General features: G+C 33.3%; 1 protein-coding gene across 1 annotated transcript in view; it reads left to right on the forward strand.

Annotated features, from left to right (window-relative positions):
* The window catches only part of LOC126970949 (uncharacterized), a 320,824-nt gene extending 303,090 nt beyond the window's left edge, over positions 1-17,734 (forward strand). The window contains exons 15-20 of the mRNA XM_050817094.1: positions 540-676; positions 1,871-2,036; positions 7,248-7,401; positions 9,147-9,322; positions 11,164-11,309; positions 14,277-17,734. Coding sequence (XP_050673051.1) covers positions 540-676; positions 1,871-2,036; positions 7,248-7,401; positions 9,147-9,322; positions 11,164-11,309; positions 14,277-14,417 — 920 coding nt within the window. The 3' untranslated portion in view covers positions 14,418-17,734. The remainder of the gene's footprint in view (positions 1-539; positions 677-1,870; positions 2,037-7,247; positions 7,402-9,146; positions 9,323-11,163; positions 11,310-14,276) is intronic.
* The last annotated feature ends 7,211 nt before the right edge of the window (positions 17,735-24,945 follow it).

The following is a 24,945-nucleotide window of genomic DNA, read 5'->3' on the forward strand; positions in this document are numbered from 1 at the left end:
ACGTATCTCTAATTACGGATACATTGCTCTCACCGTTTAATGACAAGATCTTATCTATCTATAGTTATGTCCAATATAGTTTTACGGCCGTTTTCAATAACGTATCTCTAGTTACGAATACATTGCTGTCACCGTTCAATGACAAGGTCTTATCTATCCATAGTTGTGTCTAATATAGTTATAGTCCAATGCTTTATGTCGATAGGTTATTGAAATGTAAGTAAGCGTAAAAGGTCTCATTTGTCTTACCTCTAGTAAGTTAAACTTTGATAGATAGGCTTTTGAAAACGACCGTTAAGCGGCGAAGATTGGACGGTTACCGTTAGCAGTTAATGTTATGTCATCATCTAAAAATTGTCAAAATTGTGCAATAGATTTTTGCTTAACCGGTACTTTAACAAGTTTGTTATTGTCAAAGTTAGTTGGTACAGCCTTATTCTACTGCTATTATATTAACTATCTATACTAATACTGTAATGAAAAGCTAGTTTTAAAGTTGATTCTATTTCCATCTCATAGCACTTATTATTATCTCGCAGGTCGGCCTTTCCAACTTCAGAACTGTTCCGTTGCGAACCAGAGTGTGGACTCCCTGAACGTGGAATGTGTGGAGAACTTCGATGGTGGTCTTCCACAGACCTTCCTCATGGAACTCTTGGAAATACCATCGCTAACGGTAATTATGTTTTAATTGTTATATTATATTTTTGAACGAATTAATATTTTTTTATATATTTATGAATGATCCTGGAACTCATATACTTGATGCAAAGGTTGTTCCGATCGAAATTCTATTGTATTGTATTCTATGGTGCTTCTGTGGAAACTCCTTCGAAATTTGATTGTTAGCTTAAGCCGTTTAGATAGACTGCGAAATAAGGCGGTCCCCATCATCTGGATGTGTGGTGGTCCTCCACAGTGCGGTTTTCAAGGAGCTTTCTCCCTCGTACTACAAAATATGGAATGAGCTTCCTTGTGCGGTGTTTCCGGGACAATACGACATGGGTACCTTCAAAAAAAGCGCGTACATCTTCCTTAAAGGCCGGCAACGCTCTTGTGATCACTTAACACCAGGTGACCCGTACGCTCGTTTGTCCTCCTATTCCATAAAAAAAAGAACTATTAACCTGTAATTTCAACAACGCAAGCGCACTAAAACAGAGTGACAAACGTATCGCGAGTGTGAGACGTAGATCGTCATGCACATTAAAGTGTTATAAACCTGCCCTCTTGTTATGCGTTGCCTAACAGCAAAAGGCTCTATCTAGACGTATAAATTATCTATCTATAATCTACTCCTATCTACTCTACCTATAACAGTTAACATAACAGCTCGAATAAAAGAATATTTAGATCGTCAGCGTTTTTAAAAAAATAATCGTATGGCTAAATATTTTTTTATCGTATATATTCTTTGAAAGTTATAAATAATAACTTAAATTCGAGGTAAAAATTAGAATTTAATATTTTTAGAAACATCTGGATTCGCTAAGGTAATCGTCCTTATTTATGTCTAAATGTACCTCCAACGATGATGAGAAATTCAATATTTATATTTTATGAAAATAAGGGACTAGATGAGCAGGACGTTCAGCTGATGATAATTGATACACTCTGCCCATTTCAATGCAGTGCCGCTCAGGATTATTAAAAAACCCCAAAATTCTGAGCGACACTACAACTGCGCTCGTCACCTTGAGACATAAATTCTCAAGTCTCATTTGCCCAAAATTTCACTAGATACGGCGCCCTTCAGACCGAAACACAGTAATGCTTACACATTACTGTAGAATATGCTTGGCTTCCAAAATGTATATACCTATATATTCATTTTCCATATTCCTTCATCAATATTATACTTTGTGTCCAGGTACGGTACAACGTGTCTACAAACCGCACTCCTCCATACTTCGAGGTGCGTGGTCTTCCGCCAGGTGTCAGCTACAGAATAGACCTGTACGCCGTGAACGCCAAGGGAAGAAGTGATGTCTCCACCATAGAACATGTCACCTTCAGAGGACAGGCTAAGTTTACTGGTGAGAGACAATAGAAATGAAGGATATTCAATAGAAGCGGTAATCTTTTTAGAAGACTAATCACTAGGGTCCATAATTGCTTGGAATAAGGCTGAGATCTAAAGAGCGTACTAAAGCATAAATGGTCTAGCGTGCGATATAATATTGCTATGGGGCAATATTAACACAATATTAGTACTGCAGAAGAGAGCTATTCGCGCTATTTATAACCTATCTCCTAAAGAATCATTGAGAGCAAAATTCAATGAAATTAACATCTTGACTGTTGCTTCTCAATATATTCTTGATAATGTAATATATGTTCATAGGCACATAAGTGAATTTGCTAACCATAATGCTAACAGCAGGAACAGACATAAACTTATAATGCCTACTACTCGGCTAAGTCGAGTTAGTAAGCCTTTTAGAGCGATGTATCTTATGCTTTTTTTACAAGATCCCAGAAAATGTTCGAAACAAAAGTAGTACGTTATTCAAAAGAATTGTTAAAAACGTTTATGTGGTAAAGGTTATTATAACATAAATGACTTTCTTAATAGTGCCGCAGATTGGGAATGGAGCGACCGCCCTCAGTCTATTAAATTATTAGTTTAATAACAAGTACAATATTACTTTCTTATATGATTTGATGAAAAAAAGCCCGCTGAGTTTGTTGCTACCATTCTTCTCAGGTCTGAGGCATTCGTTTTGGAATGGGTGGTAGTTTTTTACTTTCAATAAGTGATGTTGCATCCTATTTTGAATAAAAATATTTGAATTTGAATACTCTATAACAATACAAAATCAAATTATTTAGATATCAAGAACGAAATCTCAAGTCAATTTCCTAATATGCAAATATTGGGGTTGAACAAGTCTTACAACAATATCAACTGTAAAGTAGATCCTGTGGATGAAGCCACAACCTGAGAGTTTAACAAGACATATACAAGATTTATCAACGATATGCCACTCGAATGGTTGGCTCAGTGGAAGAGCACTTGCATGGACAGCGAGAGATTACGGGTTCAAGTCTCGCATCGTTCATAAATTTTGTTTATTAATTTTATTTGTACAGTATATTGTTGATTATTATTAAACAAACTTTTACCATAAAAAGTAAACTAATTCATAACAATATCCAAAACTAATCTGATTATTAGTTTAATTGAAATATAAGTGGAAATCGATGAATGATTTATGTGAAATGCGGATTTGATATATTATTTGGTATGAGAAACGGAATGCTTTTTTAGATGCGTGACAGCAGACGGGAATTTTAAGAGCTGTTATGATGACGCAAGGAATTTGTTCATCTCTTATTTGTTCGGCTAATAGTCTGGATTTTTCCTAAGTGTTTGTTATGGTGGTCTTAAGTGAAAGCTAAGCTAAAACTTATCGCACACTCAAAGCGATGTATTTAAATACTGACTTCGACTCAACTCGCTAGGTAAGTCTAAGTTCTCTCTATAGATCACAGTCTCACACTAAATTGATAACAAGAGCATACACAAGAATTCGACATTGCGCAACCGACACTTTTAAATGAAAGTTATTATGAAAGCTGTAATCAAAGGAAATCTACTTAACAATTGCTTACGTTTATTGAAAAGTTACATTGTTAGTGTTTGAAAGAATATAAAAACTTAGCTAGTTACGTATTGGACTATTCCAGCTTTTTGAGCTATTTTCTATCAATAATCTTTCTAATTCCCTACACTGATCATATGTTCTATGGAGAACGTTGATTGTTTTTAAACAAAATTTCAAATTAGAATATCATCCCCGCCATCTGGATGTGTGGCGTTCCTCTAAAGTGCGGTTTTCAATGAGCTTTCCTCCACGTACGACAAAGCTGTTGAATGAGCTTCCTTTTAGAATGAGATACAACATATACCTTCAAAAAAACTACGTACATTTTCTGCAAACGCTGCCAATGCTCCTGTGATTCTATGGTGTCACAAGAGAGTAAGTGATCACCACTTAATATTAGGTGATCTCCTTTATGTAAATAAAAAAAAACGAATTGGACGTCTCCATGCGAAGGGTAGAATTATATTGTATTTTTAAGTATTTAATGATACTATAATGAAACTATAACAAAGAGACGCTGGGTCCTAGCTTAAACAGATTATGAAATTGTTTTTATTGAATGCAATATAAAATTCAAATCTATACTAATATTATAAAGCTGCAGTGTTTGTTTGTTTGTTTGAACGCGCTAATCTCTGGTACTACTGGTCCGATTTGAATGATTCTTTCAGTGTTGGGTAGTCCATTTATCGAGGAAGGCTATAGGCTATGTTTTTTTTTCAAAATTAGGGATCCGTAATAAAATTGCTATTTTGTAGCACAAGGTGTAAAATCGAAAACCTATTTTTGCGTGCGCTGCAAAAACTATTGACAATAGAACAAAATGATGTACAGGCTATAATATAGGCAATATTTTATTACTTATAAAACTATCGCGTGAATTATACTTTATATGGCAAAACAACGTTTGCCGGGTCAGCTAGTTAAATATAATTCCTTTTTCACAAAGCGTGGATATTTATTCGAAATGTTAACCAGCACTGTTCAACATTACTCATAATATCCCAGCAATGGCAGACTGTAATAAAAAAAGAAAAAGCTTAACTAAATAAAGTCATTCAGTGGCGTGACTTTAGTGGCCAAGATTACAAGCGAATTCACGGCTTTATTATTATTGGCTTGTAAATAAATGGTCGCTAAATTACATTTAATGTTATCTCTAAACCGATCCTTATTACAAGCGTGCACGGTTGAACTTGCCTGTACCTTAATAGTGTGAAAGGTAACGTAATTATACTTTTATAGTACGAAATTGGTTCTTATATTGTCGATGATTTACATAAACCTATATAGGAAACAATAATGGTACGAATCTGTGGTTGTTGTTGAATTAACGTGAATAACAATATAAATAATGTATTGTTTTATTTTATGAGAGGAATTTTGCAGAAGGGCGTTGTGTTAATCATAATAATTTTTCTTTATTACGCGATTTTAAAGTTTTATACATAATATTATATTATATATCCGAATGCAAATGTTAAAGACAGTAGTTAAACGAAACCACAAAGTCTATTGAAATTCAATTTAATCAAATCAAATGAAAATTACTTTATTCATATAGGTCAAAGAAATGACACTTATTAATATCAAAATTTTTATTTTGTGTATATTTAACGCCATTTTGGAAAGGTTGTGCTTTAGTGAGAAGAAGTGGCAATTAACTCATTGCCATTCATTGAAATCAACATTTACAGCTCCACCTTTCTATGAATAATTTCAATTACAATATTATGATGTAAAGTGATGCAACTAAAATACTCAAACAGAATCTTCCACCCATTGGAAAAGAGATGCCTCGAGCCTAATAAAAAAGAGCGTAAAAGACTTAATGGCCCTTTTTTAAAAATAAAACTGCATTACAACTTTTACTTTCAATAGCTGAGCGTTGATCGCCTCATCTTGTTGTAAAAGATCTTTACCCAATAAATGATTGACTACCATGACTTAGTCGAGTAGTAGTCTTCGACCAGGACAGATAAAAAATCAGAAAAAAACAGCATGCGCTTAGCAAACCAGTTATTGGCAGTTAAGAAATCTATATAAATTATTTCATCAACATTTGCTAACGTTTGGTGATTTTTACGTTAATGAAAAGTAGGAGTATTAATATGATATATGGTCTTAATAAAAGAAGCTTGAATTATTGACGTCCATGTGACGTCATCAAGCAATCGTCTGTTTGCAAACGGTACTTCTGATTGGTGATTTTGAAGTGAGTGGACCTGACGTCACAAAGATGGCAAAATATCCCTATCTTAACGTGCAGGATTATTCCAACCTCAAGAGCATGGGTGGCATTGAACATTACTGATGGAAGTATGGGAGTTATAATGCTAACAAATTATACAAAGACATGCTTAGACAGTAGTAACAACAAGAAGAAAAAAAAGATGCCATATTTAAAAACGAAAATCTAAAAGCAAACACGCCATCTACGCCTAATCAATGTGTTGCCACGAAACACAACAAACATTACTCAGATGACCCATTTACCATCCTATTCCATACGAAAATTATAAACACAAATTTATATAACATAGTTCTAAAAAGGCATAAAATTTACAACATCAACTCAATCTAGGACAAAATAAAAGTAAATTAAAACAAAATTTTGCAATTTCAATAAATTTGCAGTCACATTGAAACTGCCGCGGTTTTTTAAAGGCATTCATGTCTCAATTACGAATGCAATTTATAAATACTTAAAAACAGTTTTGCTTAGATCGCGTGTTTTGAAACACGAATGCATTGTAATTGAGGACGAAGCTGATGGCTTTACTATTACACTTATATTTTGTACGGTGCTTGAATGTAAGTCATACCTGAAATAACGAGAGAATTGAGAAATTCAGGTTTTGATATGAATGCATGTACTTCTATTAGAAGTGGTTGAGCCTTTTAGTCTAGTCAATGATCCGGATAAATTGCTGACTTTATTTTAGCTGAACTAAGAGCAAGTTTTATTTATTTATTAATTTCATAATATGTGAATGGATTATCAACTACCGATTTAATATCTAATAATAATAGAAGTTTGTCTCAAAGGTAGTATATCTATATAATATATAGCTTCATAAGGCTTTATCAGTTCAAACATTATCTATAAATAAATTTAAATGTTTTATTAAAAAATGGCTCTATCGTAAATCGTACTACTCCATAATAATAATCACTGTCAGATCAAGTGATCTGACAGCCTGGGACTAGATTATGATTATTGTATAGCAATAGCAATGACAGTACAATATTGTATATTTGATTAAAAAGAGCGCAAAAAAAATGCTGGGAGTAGCAGTAGTAACAACAAGAAGAAAAAAAGATGCCATATTAAAACACCAAAATCTAAAACTTTCTTGATCCGCTTCTTCTCTTTCAGAGCGCCATTTGTTTCCGGAGAGGTAGTAGTGTCTAGTATATTAGAAATGACATCAACATTAATTCTAAAAGAATCAATTTCGAGAAAATAAATGTCTTTTTATAATCTATACATTATTATTCTATGAATATTATAAATACTTTTGGATACTCTAACACTCTCATTTTAGAAAGATTATATAAAATTAATAAAAATGGAAATATAATTCCTAATAAAATAGCAATGGTAAGTCAGGGATTTTAACAGTGTGACTTTTGTAGGAGAGAGCAATTCGCTGGGCGTGTCTCCAGTGCTGGCGTCGATTGCAGCCATGTCTGCACTGCTAGCGACGGCGGTGTGCGGAGTGCTAGCGGTTTTGTATCGGCGACACACTAACCGACATCGGCAACTACCCGCCAAACACGCACCACTCAGGTAATATAGAGGGTTGTCTCATCTAAGACTTATAAAATATGTGAGAATATTGCATTCAGAGAGTTTGGTTTGATCGAATTGAAAAACACCTACGTGTGCGTTATTATAGCACTTTCGTATGAAATGAGTTTATTCGAAATCCCGAAACGGAAAATGAAGTTGGAATGTCTATTGGATAATCGACCTTATTGTTTAGGATAAAATAAATCAATATAATATAAACACCGTCAATCAAAAACCGTTTTAAAAATACTGCCTGTAGAATGCTATCCTTACCACACCATATCGAATAATTACTCTCACAACCAATTAAACCAGGATTTTCTTACGTTTTTCTACCTTTTTACCTTGTTCATTTAGAGCGACAGTTTATTTGTTGAAGTTGCGCAAAATATTTTCCCCATTTATATTTTAAAAAAAAATAGTTATTATAACTGCAACATTCCACAAAAAATACATCATATATTATGTATAATATAATAATATCAACACCATTAGGTGGCAAAAAATACCATTAAAGAATAAATAAGAAAGAAATATAGTGGATAACGGACTTGTATTCGGTTTTCAATACACCAATTTTTTCTAATACAATAAATATCACAATATTTTTGCTAGGTTACCCGTGCGCATGCTCAGAACTAAATAAACGGTCTCATTGAAAGAATCGAATAAAACGCTAATAGTTGGCACAACCCAAAAACACCTATAAGCATAATCCTAAGTTTACAATAATATCACAAATTAGTTCATAATACTGTCCATAATACTATACACTCTTATATTTTCTTATATACAGATTTTAAAACATATTTTGTTCTTTTTTGTCTATAGCGAAAAACATAAGCTTACAAAATATGGTGTTGAGTCATTAAATTCGATGAAGAATTATGAAAGTTATGGGATCTCTACAAAAACACCGTTCGGTGATTTGTATAGAGTAATAGTTATTAATGCAACTGCAATAAGGGGCATTAAAACACGAATGTGTATTTTAATACCTAATTATCAACAGTTAGCATACAAAACTTTATCTACACCCAGAATATGAATCTTCTAAAATATTCTGGAACAGTTAGCTTACTGCTAACATTTAAACAGTCAGTCCTAGTAGTAACCTTATATCATCCATTAATGATTATATACAAATAAACTAATTTTTAATGAAATAATTATTTATTTTAGTAGTAATTTACATTTTGTATAGTGCAATGATTAAAATTCACTTGAATATTATACTTTTTTCCAGCGTTTAAAATATCTGGCGGTATGCTGTCAAAACTTGAATTGCTCATTTTTTGTAAACAAAATAAAAATATCGAAGAAAAATGGCGGGGATTCGAATAACCTACTTTTTTTACGGCGGGCGACGTTCTGGTAGTGTGGAACGCGCTTAAACGAAAATATTCTTTTTTGAAATTCATACGGATACCACGCATCGAGCAATAAGAATGTGGCTGTCTGTTGAAACTCTTTACACATGAAGGAATCGAAGAAAAAACAAAGGAGTATTGTTATGAAATTCAGTACAACATTACAACACTCGTTTGGATGATGTAATTGTTATTAGGACATTGGGTGTTTTAATGTTGGCAATAAGCTAACTGTTTTAGAATCTTTAATAGAGGATTTGAAGCATGGGTGTAAATAAAATGATATTTCGACACTGTTGCATGTCCGATGTCATTCAGAGCAGAAAAATTATCTTTTAAGTGTCTATTTAAATTTAGTAATATTTCCAACAGCGAGGCAGTGTATACAGAACGTACGGCGCGTTGCCCGACCCCGGTGAAGAGCGAAGTTCGCTCCAGCGTGGGGAGTGGTGGAGGAAGTGGCGGAGGAGGCGGAGCTGGAGGTGCCCTGCTGCGGGACGCAGATGGGGCTGACGACGCCGATCCTGACATCATACCCAATTTGTACGGTGGGTACATATTAGTATTTTCTTTGATCAACGCAAGCAACGGGAAAAGGACCCCTTGAAAGCTGCAGACCCGTATTTAAAAAATATAACTTATTAACAATTGTTGAATTATACATATTTGTTCGAAAAAAATTTAGTGAATTCAGTAAACAGGAAGACACTTCTCTTTTCCCATCCAGGGACCCCACCAAACTACAAGTACCTTGCTGTAGAACTACATTATTTCAGAGAAACTGTTTTTGTATGTGCATAAAAATCTATAATCACACTCCAAAAATAATAAGAGAGGTATCGTCAAATAGGAATTTCTCATCTAAATTGAAAATATACCTTAATAAAAACTGCTTATATTCATTAGACGAATATTTTCAACTAAAAACTTGACTATATATTATATAATACTGCTACTAATCTTTTGTTAAATTGAAATTATTGTTACTAATAATTTAGAAATGTATTTTATAAAATTTGCACGTCATAAATGTGGCAAACATGTACTTTATAATATGTATGTAACATCAATCTAACATGTTTATGCAAATAAAAACTTTGACTTTGAAAAGTGTTAAAAAAAACCCATTTTAAAGGATTAATAAATATAGTAGTTAAAGAAACAAAAAAACACGCCTTATATAGAAAACCAAACTAAAACATAGAAATTTTATTTTGAAATTTAAAATTAATATCAATTCCAGCCAACAAAAATCTTATTATGCAAATTTTCAAAATGGAATAATTTTATCAAATTGATGTATCGTCATAGGTCCTCGATAAATCTACGAAGTTTGAACCAAATCAGGCCGTATAAGGTGGGTCTAAATCGCACCCAAATGAGTCGGTTACAAACAAACATACATACACATGAAGTTAATAAAAAGCGTGTAAAAAGCAACCCCCTGAAAACTTGCTCTGGAAAGGTAACGCAATGTCGGCTTAAATAGAATAATAATAGAAATGTAACTATTCCGCAAAATCTAATGTAAAACATAGTTACAATTACACGCGTTTTAATCCTTTATAAAGTTTTTTATTTAAATAGGTTGATCTGACCTAAAATACCTTATAGCTTCATAGAGATTTAATGATACAGAATCTCATTAGTAAGAGGATTTTTACCACAGCTTACCGGCTCAAATGAGACTCCTTTGAATCGGATGCTGGCTGGATTATGGGTACCACAACGGCGCCTTTTTCTGCAGTAAAGCAGTAATGTGTAAGCATTACTGTGTTTCGGGATGAAGGGCGCCGTAGCTAGTGAAATTACTTGCATTCCGTTATATCACTTGATTATTTCTTTTGAATTACGGCAGAATAAGGTGTCTACGACTCTTTCTTTATATTCATATTTTCGATATATATTGCATATATCATAATTGTGTAGTATGATCGAGTTGCATCCGGAAACAAAATCGGTAGTTATGATGATAATCAATGCTAACCTAGTAGTACTTGGTGTCGCTGCGATATCAATCTTTTTTTAAATTAAAATAAAGGACAAGACGAGCAGGACGCTCAGCTGATGGTAAATGACGCCCTGCCCATTGCAATGCACTGCCGCTCAAGATTAATGAAAAACCCAAAAATTCTGATTGGCACTACAACTGCGCTCGTCACCTTGAGGCATAAGATGTCAAGTGTAATTTGCCCAGTAATTTCACTAGCTACAGCGCCCTTCAGACGAAACACAGTAATGCTCACACATTACTGCCTCACGGCAGAAATAGGCGCCGTTAAGCCGGCGATTCGATGCAAAGGAGCCTCCCATCTGCTACAAATATATAAATTACATATATAATAATTCTATGACAACTCATTTAATGAATTTCTACAATATAAAACAGAGCGGCGGCCTGTTTCGAACGGTTACATGAGCCTGCAGCGGCCTGTCTCCAACAACAAGCTCAAACCGGATGACACCGGTTCTGAACCCGATGGCGGCTACTACGCTGACTTCCGTAAGAAGGACTTCAAGATGCCACTGACGAGCGTAAGTAAACTCAATGTTATTAATGGCATATTTGTTGAAGGGATTGTTTCAAATTCAAATATTTTTATTCAAAATTGTATATAAAGTAACTTATTGAAAGTCAAAAAACTACCACCCATTTCAAAAGGTATGCCTCAGAGCTGAGAAGAACGGGCGCTACAAACTCAGCGGGCTTATTTTTTTATAAATATGGTTACAATGTAAGATCGTACAATATTATTTATTATTTAATAACCAGTGCGCAGTCGCTCTATTCCCAATCAGTGGTATCATTAAGAAAGCCATTTATGTTATTGTAACCTTTACCACACAAACGTTTTTTTAACAATTCTTTTTAATTGTTTTGAATACATTTGTTTTGAACATTATCTGGGGTCTTGTTGTAAAAAAACGCCCTACAAAAGAAGTAGTTAGTAATAGTAGGCATAATAAGTTTATGTTTGTTCTAGTTGTTAACATTATGATTATTATAGTTGCTATCAAATTCACTTAATATGTGCGTATGACCATACATTATATTATCAAAAATATATATTGAGAGGCAACAGTCAAGATGTTTTTTTCTTTATATTTTGCTCTCAATGATTCTTATTCTTTAAGATTCTCAATGATTCTTCTTTCCTTGTAACTATTTCTAGTAGGCTTCATAAGATACATAATAGCTTTAAGGGTAAATGTATACGCTTTTATAATAAAGTCCCAGCCAATGTTCAGGCATTATCTATAAATAAATTTAAATGTTTTATAAAAAAATGGCTCTGTCGTAAATCCTATTACTCCACATCCGAATATCTAAGTGATCGGACAGCCTGGGACTAGATTCTGATTATTTTATAGCTATATAAATGACTGTTCAATAATTGTATATTTTTATTGAAAAGAGCGCAAAAAATAGAATGCTGGGAGAGTTTCTTGCGCCGCTTCTTCTCTCTCAGAGCGCCATTTGTTTCCGAAGCGGTAGTAGTATCTAGTATATTAGAAATGACATCAAAAAGAATTCTAAAGGAATCAATTTTGAGAAAATAAATGGCTTTTATGCCTTTCTAAGATCCATCCTTACACTTACGGTTGTACGCACTTACTAACTTTACTTTACTTAGGAGGACAAGGCTTCGAATGAGCTTAGCCAGGAGTCAATTACAAGCTCTCACTGGTTCCTTTTCTGGACATTGCAACTCTCAACTTCTTCCCAACTCACCTGTTACTCTTTCGAATTTTTTAAGATTAATCACTTAATTTCTTTTTTTTTTACTAACACTAGTTTAACAAATCATTTGCTGCATCACTTTACATACATTATCTAAAATATTGTGTCTAATGCTAAAACTATAAATATTGATTAAAAACAGCGATATTTTTTGCCACTTCTTCTCATTGAAGCTCACCTTTTCCGAATTGATGGTAAAATCTTTGACATTCATATTGTGTCATTTTGACTTTAATGAATAAATGATTTTTCTTTCTTTCAAACTTAAAGGGTATCCCTAACCCTAACCTACCCTACTTGAGGTCCTGAGGATTCTGCGTCTCAATCACTCAATGAGACCTCTTTTAAGTTTATATTTGAAAGCGTTAAAATTTGACACAATATAAATCATAAACCCGACTCATAGCGTGTGTTGTGCTGGAAGCTTTTTCCTGGCTATGCGCGACTTCATGTAGGCGATTTGCGTGCCACAGCTGGTATTTGGTGGTGTAGTACTTTCCCAAAATTAAAAATAAATAATAATAGTTAAGTTAAGCCATGCATAGGCATAATATAAATATGTGTCTATAAAGGCATGTGAGAGAACCAATCAAGGGCATACTATCAATAAAGGTTTAAACAGGGTCGTGCATTGGTTTTCTAGGTAGGTACTGTGGATCTAATTAGTCGTAGTTGAGCTTTGGAATAAGCAAAGAAGGCTTACCGCAGGTATTTAGTATCTAGTAGTAGTAAATATTTTTTTATGTTTAATTGAAATTTGGTAATAAAATAACGTAACTAAATTAACACTAGTGCTATATTTATTTTAGGTTCAAAACGAGGTAGGCACTGCCTAATTGCCTATACGATATGAACACGTCTGGGTATAGACCTATATTAAAATATGCTAATGATTAGTGATCGACATGCTCACTGAAATTTTCTTCGTCTGCTTCCCTCAAATATGTGCGAAGGCAACGATGGCTAGTCCATGCGTCAACTCGTGAACGGGTGCTGTTTGTGGTGCCGGGTCTACCTGTTATAGTTAATCAATCATTGTATTTGTTGGATGAAATTACTAATTATGACAGTAATCACGACCATCATGTTCACGAAGCATGGGCAATTAATTCAAGCTCTTAAGGTTGATGCATCCAATATACGATAATTTATTTTTATAGTTTTAAGTTTATTATTTATAACTTTTTATGAAATATTTGATAATATTTAATGCAGCATGATTCATTAATTGGACTCAGCATGCTACAATCTAATTTTTTAAATATATTACAGCCATTGTAAAAGACAACATACTCTACTTTTTCCGAACATATTCATTCCATCTTCGCACGACACGCCACAAGTTAGGATATCATCCCCACCATCTGGATGTGTGGCGGTCCTCCACAGTGCGGTTTTCAAGGAGCTTTCTTCCTCGTACTACAAAGCTGTAGAATTAGCTTCCTTGTGCGGTGTTTCCGGAACGATACGATATGGGTACCTTCAAAAAAAGCGCGTATACCTTCCTTAAAGGCCTGCAACGCTCTTGTGATTGCTCTGGTGTTGCAAGAGAATGTGGGCGGCGGTGATCACTTAACACCAGGTGACCCGTACGCTCGTTTGTCCTCCTATTCCATAAAAAAAAAACATATGGTAGATTCAGCAATTTAAAAAAAAATATTTACAGTGACAATTCAAAAGCGCTTAGTTTAAGCCTAATTGAATAAAGTTTATTTAACTTTGACCTTATGTAATGTACTTAAGTTGAATATTGTCTGCAGTCGTACCACAGCCTCGGACGCGCTAACAAAGGCGTCACCGCGAGTAGTCCGAGCTCCGGCGTGACGTCATCACTCACGGCGCATCGACTGCGGCCGGAAGTGGTCACCACGTCACACAGAGTCCAGGAAAGCTGTATATAAATGTGTTCATAGCATTGTTGTGATAATATTTATTTTAAATTAAGTAAATAAGGGCCATTTTCGTGTATCTCGTTATAGTTTTAAATTCTATATTTTCAAATTAACCGTTATTGGCTGTTTATCTGTTGGCAATAAAATTAATTGCGTATAAATTATTGTTGCTTTTAAGCATTTTGCATAAGTTCGCGTGAGTTTGACTCGCGAAAGGGTTCCGTACCAAATATAAACGATTATTTTTATATTACTTAATAAGAAAATTTATAACAACGTTTCTGATTGATCCTATTATTAAAGATTATCTTAATCTATAAAGGAAAACTAATATAAGAACTGTTTTCTTTCGAGATTTCTGTATTTATAGTCTAAGAGCTAATAGTTAATTTCTGATTATGCGTCTCTAAAAAGGCTCAAACCGTAACGTTTGTAAAATACTCTGTTAAATTATTTATACTAATTTTGTTAGTTCTAGTAAATTAATTTAGTAATTAGTATTTAATTCTCGTAAATGTAAAGACTTAATAAATAATGTAATCTGTAAATATTTAATTTAACAATGTATTCGCCTTTTGATATGTATGTGAAAGTTAGCATCAAATTTATAATTTTGACACAAAACAGAGTCACAGAACGTGACGCCACATCTCTTGTGAAATATTACGGCCACTCGGAAGACATTACGGGACGAAATGCAATTTTCTATCTACACAGCGTCGCTCTTTTCACGTACATACTTCTCAAATTGTATCTCTTTGTATATTAACTAAATTGATATGGACGACTTCGTACAGTTGCAGTTATTTATTTTTCGTGATTTTATTTGAGACTGCAAAATAAATATTTTTTATTTATGTACGAGCAATTTGCGAAATATGCGCAAAGGGGACGGATACCCTTTCATACATTATTAGGCCTAGAGGTAAAAGGTTGAAATTAGAGTCGCTTAATAGCTCATAAATTGACAAAGCATCACTGAAAATTTGAAGAATTTTGGCAATCTAAAAGCAGAGTTGTACGACGTTTTGTATATATGATATTTTGCAATATATGGGTAACAACCTATACTAAACAGCTGATTTTTGAAATGCGATTGTTATTTTGTTGTATGATAGCAAGGGTCGTACAAGTTACGCAATAACAGAAGTCCGTAGAAAGAAAGCAGTGGTCGAGGGAAATATCAATAAAACAACGGGAAACACTCAAATGACAAACCGCGTAGATACAAACGATACCAGTGGTTTAATTCTCTTTGGCGATTTCTATAGCTGTCACTGTCAGCACAGATTAAAAATACAGAACGGGATTCAGAATCGACTTTTTCTTCGATCGAGAAGTTGATATTAAGTTTTCTTAAACTAAAGACATTAATATTATGCTAATTATAAAGTATGTATATAGGTACTTTTATTTAATCAATCATCTGGTGCAAGTGGTTTTGGGTTCAATTGCTTAAACTCATTCACATTAATCGATAATAGTAGTTAATATCCCATTTTTCGTGAATATTAAGATAACGAAAACTTAATTTTGAGATTTCTCGTGTTCTAGATCGTGAATTAGACTAATTTTCTATACTTTGAAATACTAAAATATGACAGATTTTTTAAATCTCAACTTATTACATTTTGACCCAGATATCCCCGTCTCCTTTACAACTTTTATTATTCAAATTCAAATATTTTTATTCAAAATAGGATATAAAATCACTAATTGAAAGTCAAAAACTACCACCAATTCAATAAGAATGCCTCAGACCTGAAAAGAACGGGCGCTTTTTTTCCGTTCCTTTTCTATACATTTTGTAGATTATCTGCCAATTCGTTTATTACATTAGGTATTACGCTACTTAGCATTCACGTAAGCATCTCAGTATAGATGTTTTTGTCTTTGGAATGTAAAATCTCTTGGAGTTTTTTTTTTTTAATTCCCATAAATTTTTTTTGCTCTTTGAAACTCTATTATAAACTATGGTACATTAACTTCTCTTAGAATTAAATATTTGACCTTGTCATAATTATCATACATTAATAATATTGCAATGCTTAAACAACATAACATTATTTTTATCATGTTTTATCATTTTATTAAAAATGTATATTTTTTATTGTTTTTTTTTTATATTTGATTAATTTGTTATTTTCTGCCATAGTTGACACTATAGTATCATTACTCCTATATATTGTTTCAGATTTTATAATCTGTGAGAGTTTTGTATATAATATGTTCTGATAGGGTGAACAAAATAGTAGATAACATGTAGATAACACGGAATAAAATGAGAAACTTGAAATTTATACTTTTTAGGTTTTTAATGTAAAATTTTTCACAATTTCAATAATTAATATCGTAATAAAAATGCTAAATTTGGTATAGCTAGCAAAAAATACTTGAATTAATTTATTTGCACAAATAAAATTTTGTTTTCAATTTTTTTTGTGTATTAATCCTAGAAGTCTCACTTTAAAACAAAAAACATAACAAAATGTTTTTAATTAATTAATTTATTTATTATAATTTCAATTTTACACTAACATTACAGGGAACAGAAATAGAACCGGATACGCTAGTGTAGTAGTCCAAAAAATAATTATTTATAATATGCCAAATTGATAGGTACAATTTAAAAGCTTAGTCATAATATAGATTATAGGTACTAGTCAAAAATAATTATAAATAGATATATGAGTCACACAATGTTAAATGTCAGAACTAGTTGAAATAAAATCGAAAGAACAAACTAAATTGTAAAATTAATAAACAGATCGACAAATCTTACAAATTAGGTTGGCTCTAACATTGTTTTAGCTGAGAAATTATTTCTTCAGACTTAAACAAAAGCTTAAAGGTGCTTAGAGTACTAACAATGTAGTTTTATTCTTCGGCTCCTCGACCTATTTACTTAAAATCAACAAAATGTTTTTCTCTGTATAATTATGTTTTCTCCGCGTGGCTTATCATAAATTGAACCAATTTAATGGCACTTCAGACTGAATACGTTTTGGCAGGAATGTTATCTAATTTACGTTGAATGTATTGTAACTTACAACATATATTTAACTTATCTACGTTTCCTTTGGGTAGAGAACACTGACAAATAAAATTGCGAAACCATTATAAAATTAATGTAGTAGTTTTCGGCAATATTTATAGCACCCGTATTTAGCGGGATTTTTTTTTTCAAATTTAATTAAACTTTGTGATTAATGTTCCCATTTAAGAAGTTCAATTTTACGTCAACGATCGTCGAGTAAATATAGCTACGCACTCTGAAGCAGAGTAATGACGAAATTATCCAAGTAAAATTGTAATTATCAATATAATTTTACTTGGATAAGCCAATGCTTCTATAATTTTATCATTTAATATTCGAAATTTATCAATTTAAAAAAAATCTGCATGTTTTAGAATAGTTAAAAACAATTCTTGGCAGTTTGGTGTTTTCATTCAAATTCAAACACATATAATGAAAATGATTAATATAATATATAATTAATATAATTGATTTTGTCATGTAATTAATTCCATGGTAAACTTTACCAAATAAATATTATTTTAAAAATTATTTTGAATTTGGCAACATACGTGTTTTTTACATTTTATGGAGTTCTATTTCACTCGAAAAATGACTTGTGACTCAACTTTGCCGAGTTGCAAGCAAAACAAATGCATATTTTCTCCCAGTCTTAACATCATTGTAATCAAAATTTCTAAAAATTGATATGAATTATGATGATTAATTTATTAAAATATAACTTAATAAAATATTGCCTAAATAATTTTTCAACTCAAAACAAATTGTGAATATACCTTTGATCTTTTCATAATAATAATTTAGACCCTGACTACTAAGCTAGAGGTCCCGGGTTCCAATACCGGTAGGTGCAATCATTTATATGATGAATATAGATGTTTGTTTCCGAGTCATGGATGTTTATATGTATTTATGTATGTTTAAGTAAGTATATTGTATTAAATATATCGTTGCCTTGTACCCATAGTACAAGCTATGCCTAGTAGGGCAAGATAATTTGTGTAAAAGTGTGTCAATATTATTATTATTATTAAACTAGATCTTTTCTATGTTAATCCCAACGTTATTATAACTAACAAATATGACACACAAATGTACCAAAAACGGTAATATATGCCGGCTTACGTTTTTTAACCCGTAAGCCGCCGTGTGTTTGGGAAAGCTCTTATAGCGCACTGTTGACCACATCATTTGTCAAGTAAACGACTATTTACAATTATTGCATTGTTAGTACGTTGTTAGTTGGTCAGCTCTATATTTGTCAACCATTTATCGCTTGCTATATCAACTGTCCGATGATACTAAAGCGGTTAGTTTAATCCCACGGGATTTCTTGAAGTGAGATTTATGGGGAAATAAAATGTTGGGTTATTATTCTCGTTAGAGTATAAATAAAAGTAATAAAGGTTGCTTAGCATATTATTGAAAACGATACTATTTCAAATTAAAACTTTATTAAAGTTTTATATTTAAAAAGATTTTGTAGGTACTAATATTATAATAGTATGACGTCTCTATATATTTAAATATATACTCTTTGGTAATTTCCTGGTATTTCCGAGTGGTCATATTATTTTTGAAGAGAAAGTGATATTAGGCAAGCACTTGAAAAAGAAAATTATTTTAAATATGATGTAAATAACAATCGCTCAAATAAACAATATTTATATTTCTGATGATTATGACGTAATTTTTAATATAATAATTATGCAAAATTGCAAACTGAAATATTTTATCAAAATTCTGCATAGTGTGATGTGAGTCTTTCAGTTTTTCAAGTAGAGATATTATAGGCTTAGATTAAGGATTGGTCTCCGCTGCGCTCCAACTAGATACCGCAGGCGTAGTGGCAAAGTGCGGCAACTAATACTACGCCCAAATGGGCGTAATCGAGCCAGTCTTGAACAATGTGTGACGTTGTCGTGCCACATGTTCTGTTAAGCGTTGCTAATAATTGAAACTTAAATGTTGGGGCTGCGTAGTAAAACTTTGTAAAAATAATACTACAAGAAATAATAAAGACACCGGGATCACATATCATCAGTAAGTTTTTTGTATTTTATTACTTTCAATGTAAAATAACACGAAGGGTATGTTACCAAATTTAAAAGATGCCATTGTGTGTTAAGATTCCACGCACACGAGCATCTAATAGTTGCCGCAATATAGAAACTATTGTTCTTAGATAGCGCAGCGGAGACCAATCCTTAATCTAAGATTATAGTATTCTCATCTATGCATAGTGTTACGTAAAAATTTCCAAGATTGATTATTCATTTTATAATATCAATAGTGTAAATACTGTATATATGTAAATAGGAACTAAAAATCTAGTCTTATTTAGTGCTAACGGTGCTAAGAGTTGTAAAAATAATTAATTCTATGTTGTATTCATAGAGACAAACTTGTATCGTATGATTTAATAATTGGTTTGTTCATCATCATGCCAACGTGCAAAGAGATGTTACTGTGGGCCTATTGTCTTGGCTAGATCTTGTACACCACATAAAAATATGATGAAATTAGCATATAACAGTACTGTATTTGCTATTTTGATTATCTTTTTTTTAGCTTTCAAAATAAATAGCGATACTCATTAATTAAACAAAATGGCGTCTACTTTTGACACTGACATGATTTTTGTAATGCGAAACAACTTTTTATCATTCATACTGTATTATCTACTCGGGTGATGATGCCATGTTTTAGAAAAGCAATCATTTTTTTGATTCCTGATGTATTCGTGATTTTTTTTTTTATATCTTTGCGGTATTTCTTTCCTGTTTTTTGTTTTTTTTAGAAGAGGCGTACAAGACCTAGGCAATCCTGGAGTTTTTTTTATTAGTTTTTTGAATTTTCTATCTAGCGATTCATGATTTAAGTCTCTATTCGGTTACTAAAGATTTTTGTGTGATTAACTTTTAAAATAAGTCAATAAAATTTTAATGCCATATTAAAATATTATTATTATTTATTCACACATAATAAATAATTTAACTGATTTAACCACTAAATTGGTATTTATGGCCCAGGTTCACACATTGATTAGAATTCTCTTATTGTTAGAGCCGCTCCGTACGCGACCACACTTCATGAATGTAGAAACTACACTGCAAAGAAGATGTAAATATTACGAAATAAGAGGTGGGACTGCCTTAATAAAAATTGAAATTTTGTTAAGTATAACACGTGCAGTGATTTGAGATAAGTTTGAAATAGTAGTACTAACAATATGGCAATTGGCGACGAATTAAAATCCGGCGAAGTTTGAAAGCGAACGAACAACAACACGATTATAGCCGTCATCTGGCAATCTATCAATGACTGCACGTTTCATTCGATCGAGTGAATCGCTTTTTTCTTAGAGAGTTTCTCTAGGCTGTCACACTGAAATAAAGCTGCGTGCAAATTACGCGCGGTAAACCATGGAACATAATATTAGGCGATGGACCGCGGCGACGCGAACATTGCCCTTGCAGACCGCATCAAAGGAGCAAATGAAGTGCAAATCGACTCGAACATGGGCTCACGCCGTAGCGTAATTTGAACGCACCTTAAGGTGTACGGATTGCAGTACAGTTCAGTTGAAGTAAATGTTCAGATCGGTTACAAGTGCGAAGGTTGGTAACTACGAAAAACTGGTTTTCAAGGAGCTTTCTTCCACGTACTAGAAAGCTGTGGATTGAGCTTCCTTGTGCGGTGTTTCCCGGAGGATATGACATGGCTACCTTCAAAAAACGCTCGTACAGCTTCCTTAAAGGCCGGCAACGCTCATGTGATTCCTCTGGTGTTGCAAGAGAATGTGGGCGGCGGTAATCACTTAATACCAGGTGACCCGTACGCTCGTTTGTCCTCCTTTTCCGTAAAAAATAGGGAAGTGTTTCTTTAAGATTATTTGTGATTCCAAAGAGTAAGATCATAATAATAATCAAATTTTTACAGAAAATGATATAAAGTCGCAATATAAGGTTGATCTATGAATACAGTATAGATTATTTGTCAATTGAGGAGGATTGATACGAAGTATGTTCCGCTATTGAAGTGTACTTCTAATCTCAGTTGATTCTTGTGAATGTTTTCAAATAAAATGTCGAGCATTTTTATGTGTTTTATTTTTAAATAGTACAAAGTTTTATTTTACGAATAAGGTATTTACTCCAACTACTGAGCATAGGTGATAAAACGGTTAAGGGTGGCGGTTAATACCTTAAATTTCTGTCACAAATTAATAATATTATGTACTTTTGTTTAGAGTAAATCGATTTTAGTATAATATGATATAGTGGTGATTTTTTTTAAATGAAAATAAGGGACGAGACGAGCAGGACGTTCAGCTGATTGAATTTGATACGCCCTACCCATTACAATGCAGTGCCGCTTCTGCTTCACGGCAGAAATAGGCGACGAAGTGGTACCCATAATCTAGCCGGCTTTCTGTATATGATTGCCAAAGCTAAAAGCATCTAGGAAGCACTACTGAGCAATTCAAACACATTTGAATATGTTTCTTTATTGAATGTCATAGGAAATACTTATTGAAGTCAGCGATCAATGCCTGGAGCATCTAGGGGCACGAACGTACCCCAGTCAAGACGAGGCAGAACGAAAACACAGGGCCGTACTGGCAGGAAGCAGGAATAACGGTAAATTTACTCTTATTAATATATTTTTGTAATGTGAATAATTTCATATTTTCAAAATGACTCACTTTTGGTATTAAGTATAAATTTAATGTGTACCATAATATACGAACGATGCAGGGTTAGAACCCGCTTCTCTCGGGTGATGTCCCAGCGCTCTACCAACTAATCCAACCGTCCACGTGCCGCATGATCCGTAAATGTTTGTATTTGTTTTCAACTGTCGGGTTGTTTTGTTATGTTATTCAGTAATTTTATCTATGTGTTATTATTTAAGGACCGAATTCCAACGCAACAGAGTGAGCTTAATATGAAGGTTATCACTTATCAAGTTTAGCATTTATCACGTGTCACATTGATCGATCGATTGATCCAGTAGCCGAATTCCACCAGTACGTTTAAACGCTTAATTTCGTGATTTCGTTTTTCAAGTAATTTCTTGCCGCGCACAGCCATTTTGAGGATTCAACTACCGGCTTCTATTTTCCCAACCGAAACGACTTAGGGACATTCATAAGCATACCGCCGTCTTACAGATGAGCAACGCATCTCTATACCCCTGGTGTTGCGGATGTCCATAGGTGGTTGCTTTACCACTACCCATTACGTGAGAAATGAGACAAATAATTGTTTCATTTCGGTTAGATTCGTAAATAATCGGTAAATATTCGAGCCTATTCGAGCTGTAATATAAAAAAAATCGACCTGTCGTTAACAAAGGGGCTTGAAATAATATGTCTGTTAATTTAAATAATGAATATTTTATACAAATAAAATTTGAAAACAAATTATTATGAACGATGCGGGACTAGAACTCGCGACCTCTCGCGTTCCGTGCCAGCGCTCTTTCCAACTTAGCCAACCGTTCGAGTGACGTATCGTTGATTAAATCTTGTATGCTTTGTTCAACTCTCTGTCCCGCATCGTTCATAAAATTTTGTTTGTGTAATTAATCCCAGAAGTGAGGATTATCACTTTAAAAACATAACAAAATGAATCTTTTACTAATTTTGAACGTTTTTTCAAATTCACTTGTTGTTTCCCGTTAATAAGACATTTAAAAACTAAGCTTTATAAGTGGCTAACGCTTTTCTGACAGCTGTCAACGCTAAGGTTTAACCCTGTCATCCGATGTCAAAAAATAATCGAAGATATTTTTTGCACAAATGAACTCATACATCACACTAATGTTGGAGATTATTCTAAGCCAAAATCAATGCAATGAATGTTGGCGTAGCTTAACTTCTAATTTATTACTTGCGTTGTATCTGCTCTATAAATTACTTAGTCACTTAATTATGGGGCCACTAACTCAGCGATAATTGCTTTTAGAGCGCTGTCACTTGTGGATTACAATTATTGAGGCTCCACCGGATATACTGCTAATTACATTAGCATATTGAGCTGATATTGTTATAATGCCCCTCATAGCTAAGTGCCTAGTGGTAACTACTAATTGAGACCATCTCCCAGTGTCGGTATATCATATAATTGCTATATCATATCAGTTAAAACTTTTGCATGCCAACCACCGCCTCCCACTGGTACTTTGCACAACGGTGTCTATTTCTGCCGTGAAGCAGTAATGTATTCTCATTACTGTGTTTCGGTCTGAAGGGCGCCGTAGCTAGTGAAACTAAAGGACAAATGAGAATCCGAGGTTTTATCTAGATATACTAACTAATCATCAATTTAATGTATTGTCGACCTATATGTTTAGGTGAAGGAAAGCGCACCGTCACCTGATCGTAAATAATTATTTCTCACTATAGTTTCAATCTAAATTATAACTATATGCAAAACTCTTTATTTATATTCATTAGAGGAATACATATTATATACGTTAAAACAATTTACATAGTTTTTGGAAATTGTAACAATGTAAAAAGTAATAATTTGAATAATATAAGACATTTAAATAATTCAATTCAAAATTGGTTTACTTTTGTTTTGTTTGCATATCATAAATTTAAATTGAAAAACGTAAACTTCAATTATGATAATAATTAAAAAAAATTACATGTTGATGCAAATATAAGCATTAATTTTAAAATTTTATGATGCAGTAACTGCATTACTTTTCTAATTTCTGTTTCAAATTGAGAGGAGATACGGCAAGTGTGTAATCACTGCAACAGATGCCATTAATTGCATATAATTGCTTATATTCGTAATCAAGAGTAAATACAGCCATAATCTTATGCTAGCTATCCTCTTTCTAGGCCTAGTCGAAATTAGTCGCTTATAAAGTATATTTTTGTATCTTATATCATCATTATATCAATTCAACTTGTGGGACGCTCCTTTGCATAGGAAGCCGGGTAGATTATGGGTACCACAACGGCGCCTATTTCTGCCGTGAAGCAGTAATGTGTAAACATTACTGTGCCGCTCAGAATTTTTGGGTTTTTCAAGAATCCTGAGCGGCACTGCATTGATATGGGTAGGGCGTATCAATTACCATCTGAGCTGAACGTCCTGCTTGTCGCGTTTCTTATTTTCATAAAAAAAAAAACTGCGAAAGTCGTCCAATGCTGGGCAAATGTACCCCCAAAGATATACAAAGGAAGATCGGTACTGCGCTTCCCTCATCCAATGCGTTTCGTCGAGCTTGACCATATCGTCGGTCCATCTTTATCTACCGACTTTACTGCCCCACCGGCCATCTGCCAGCAGTCGGACAAAATAGCACCATTACATCTCCACCCGTGCGTGTCCTAAGAGGTGACTAAGGGATACAAAAAAAGGGAGGGCAGCAACGTCGTCGTGGAAATCTTTGTGGGAGGCCTTTGTCCAGCAGTAAACGTCTTCCTGCTGATGATGAAGTTATATAAATATGTTATTTGGAGCGCTTTGCACG

This window comes from Leptidea sinapis, chromosome 22 (assembly GCF_905404315.1).
Source record: "Leptidea sinapis chromosome 22, ilLepSina1.1, whole genome shotgun sequence".
Lineage (NCBI taxonomy): Eukaryota > Metazoa > Arthropoda > Insecta > Lepidoptera > Pieridae > Leptidea > Leptidea sinapis.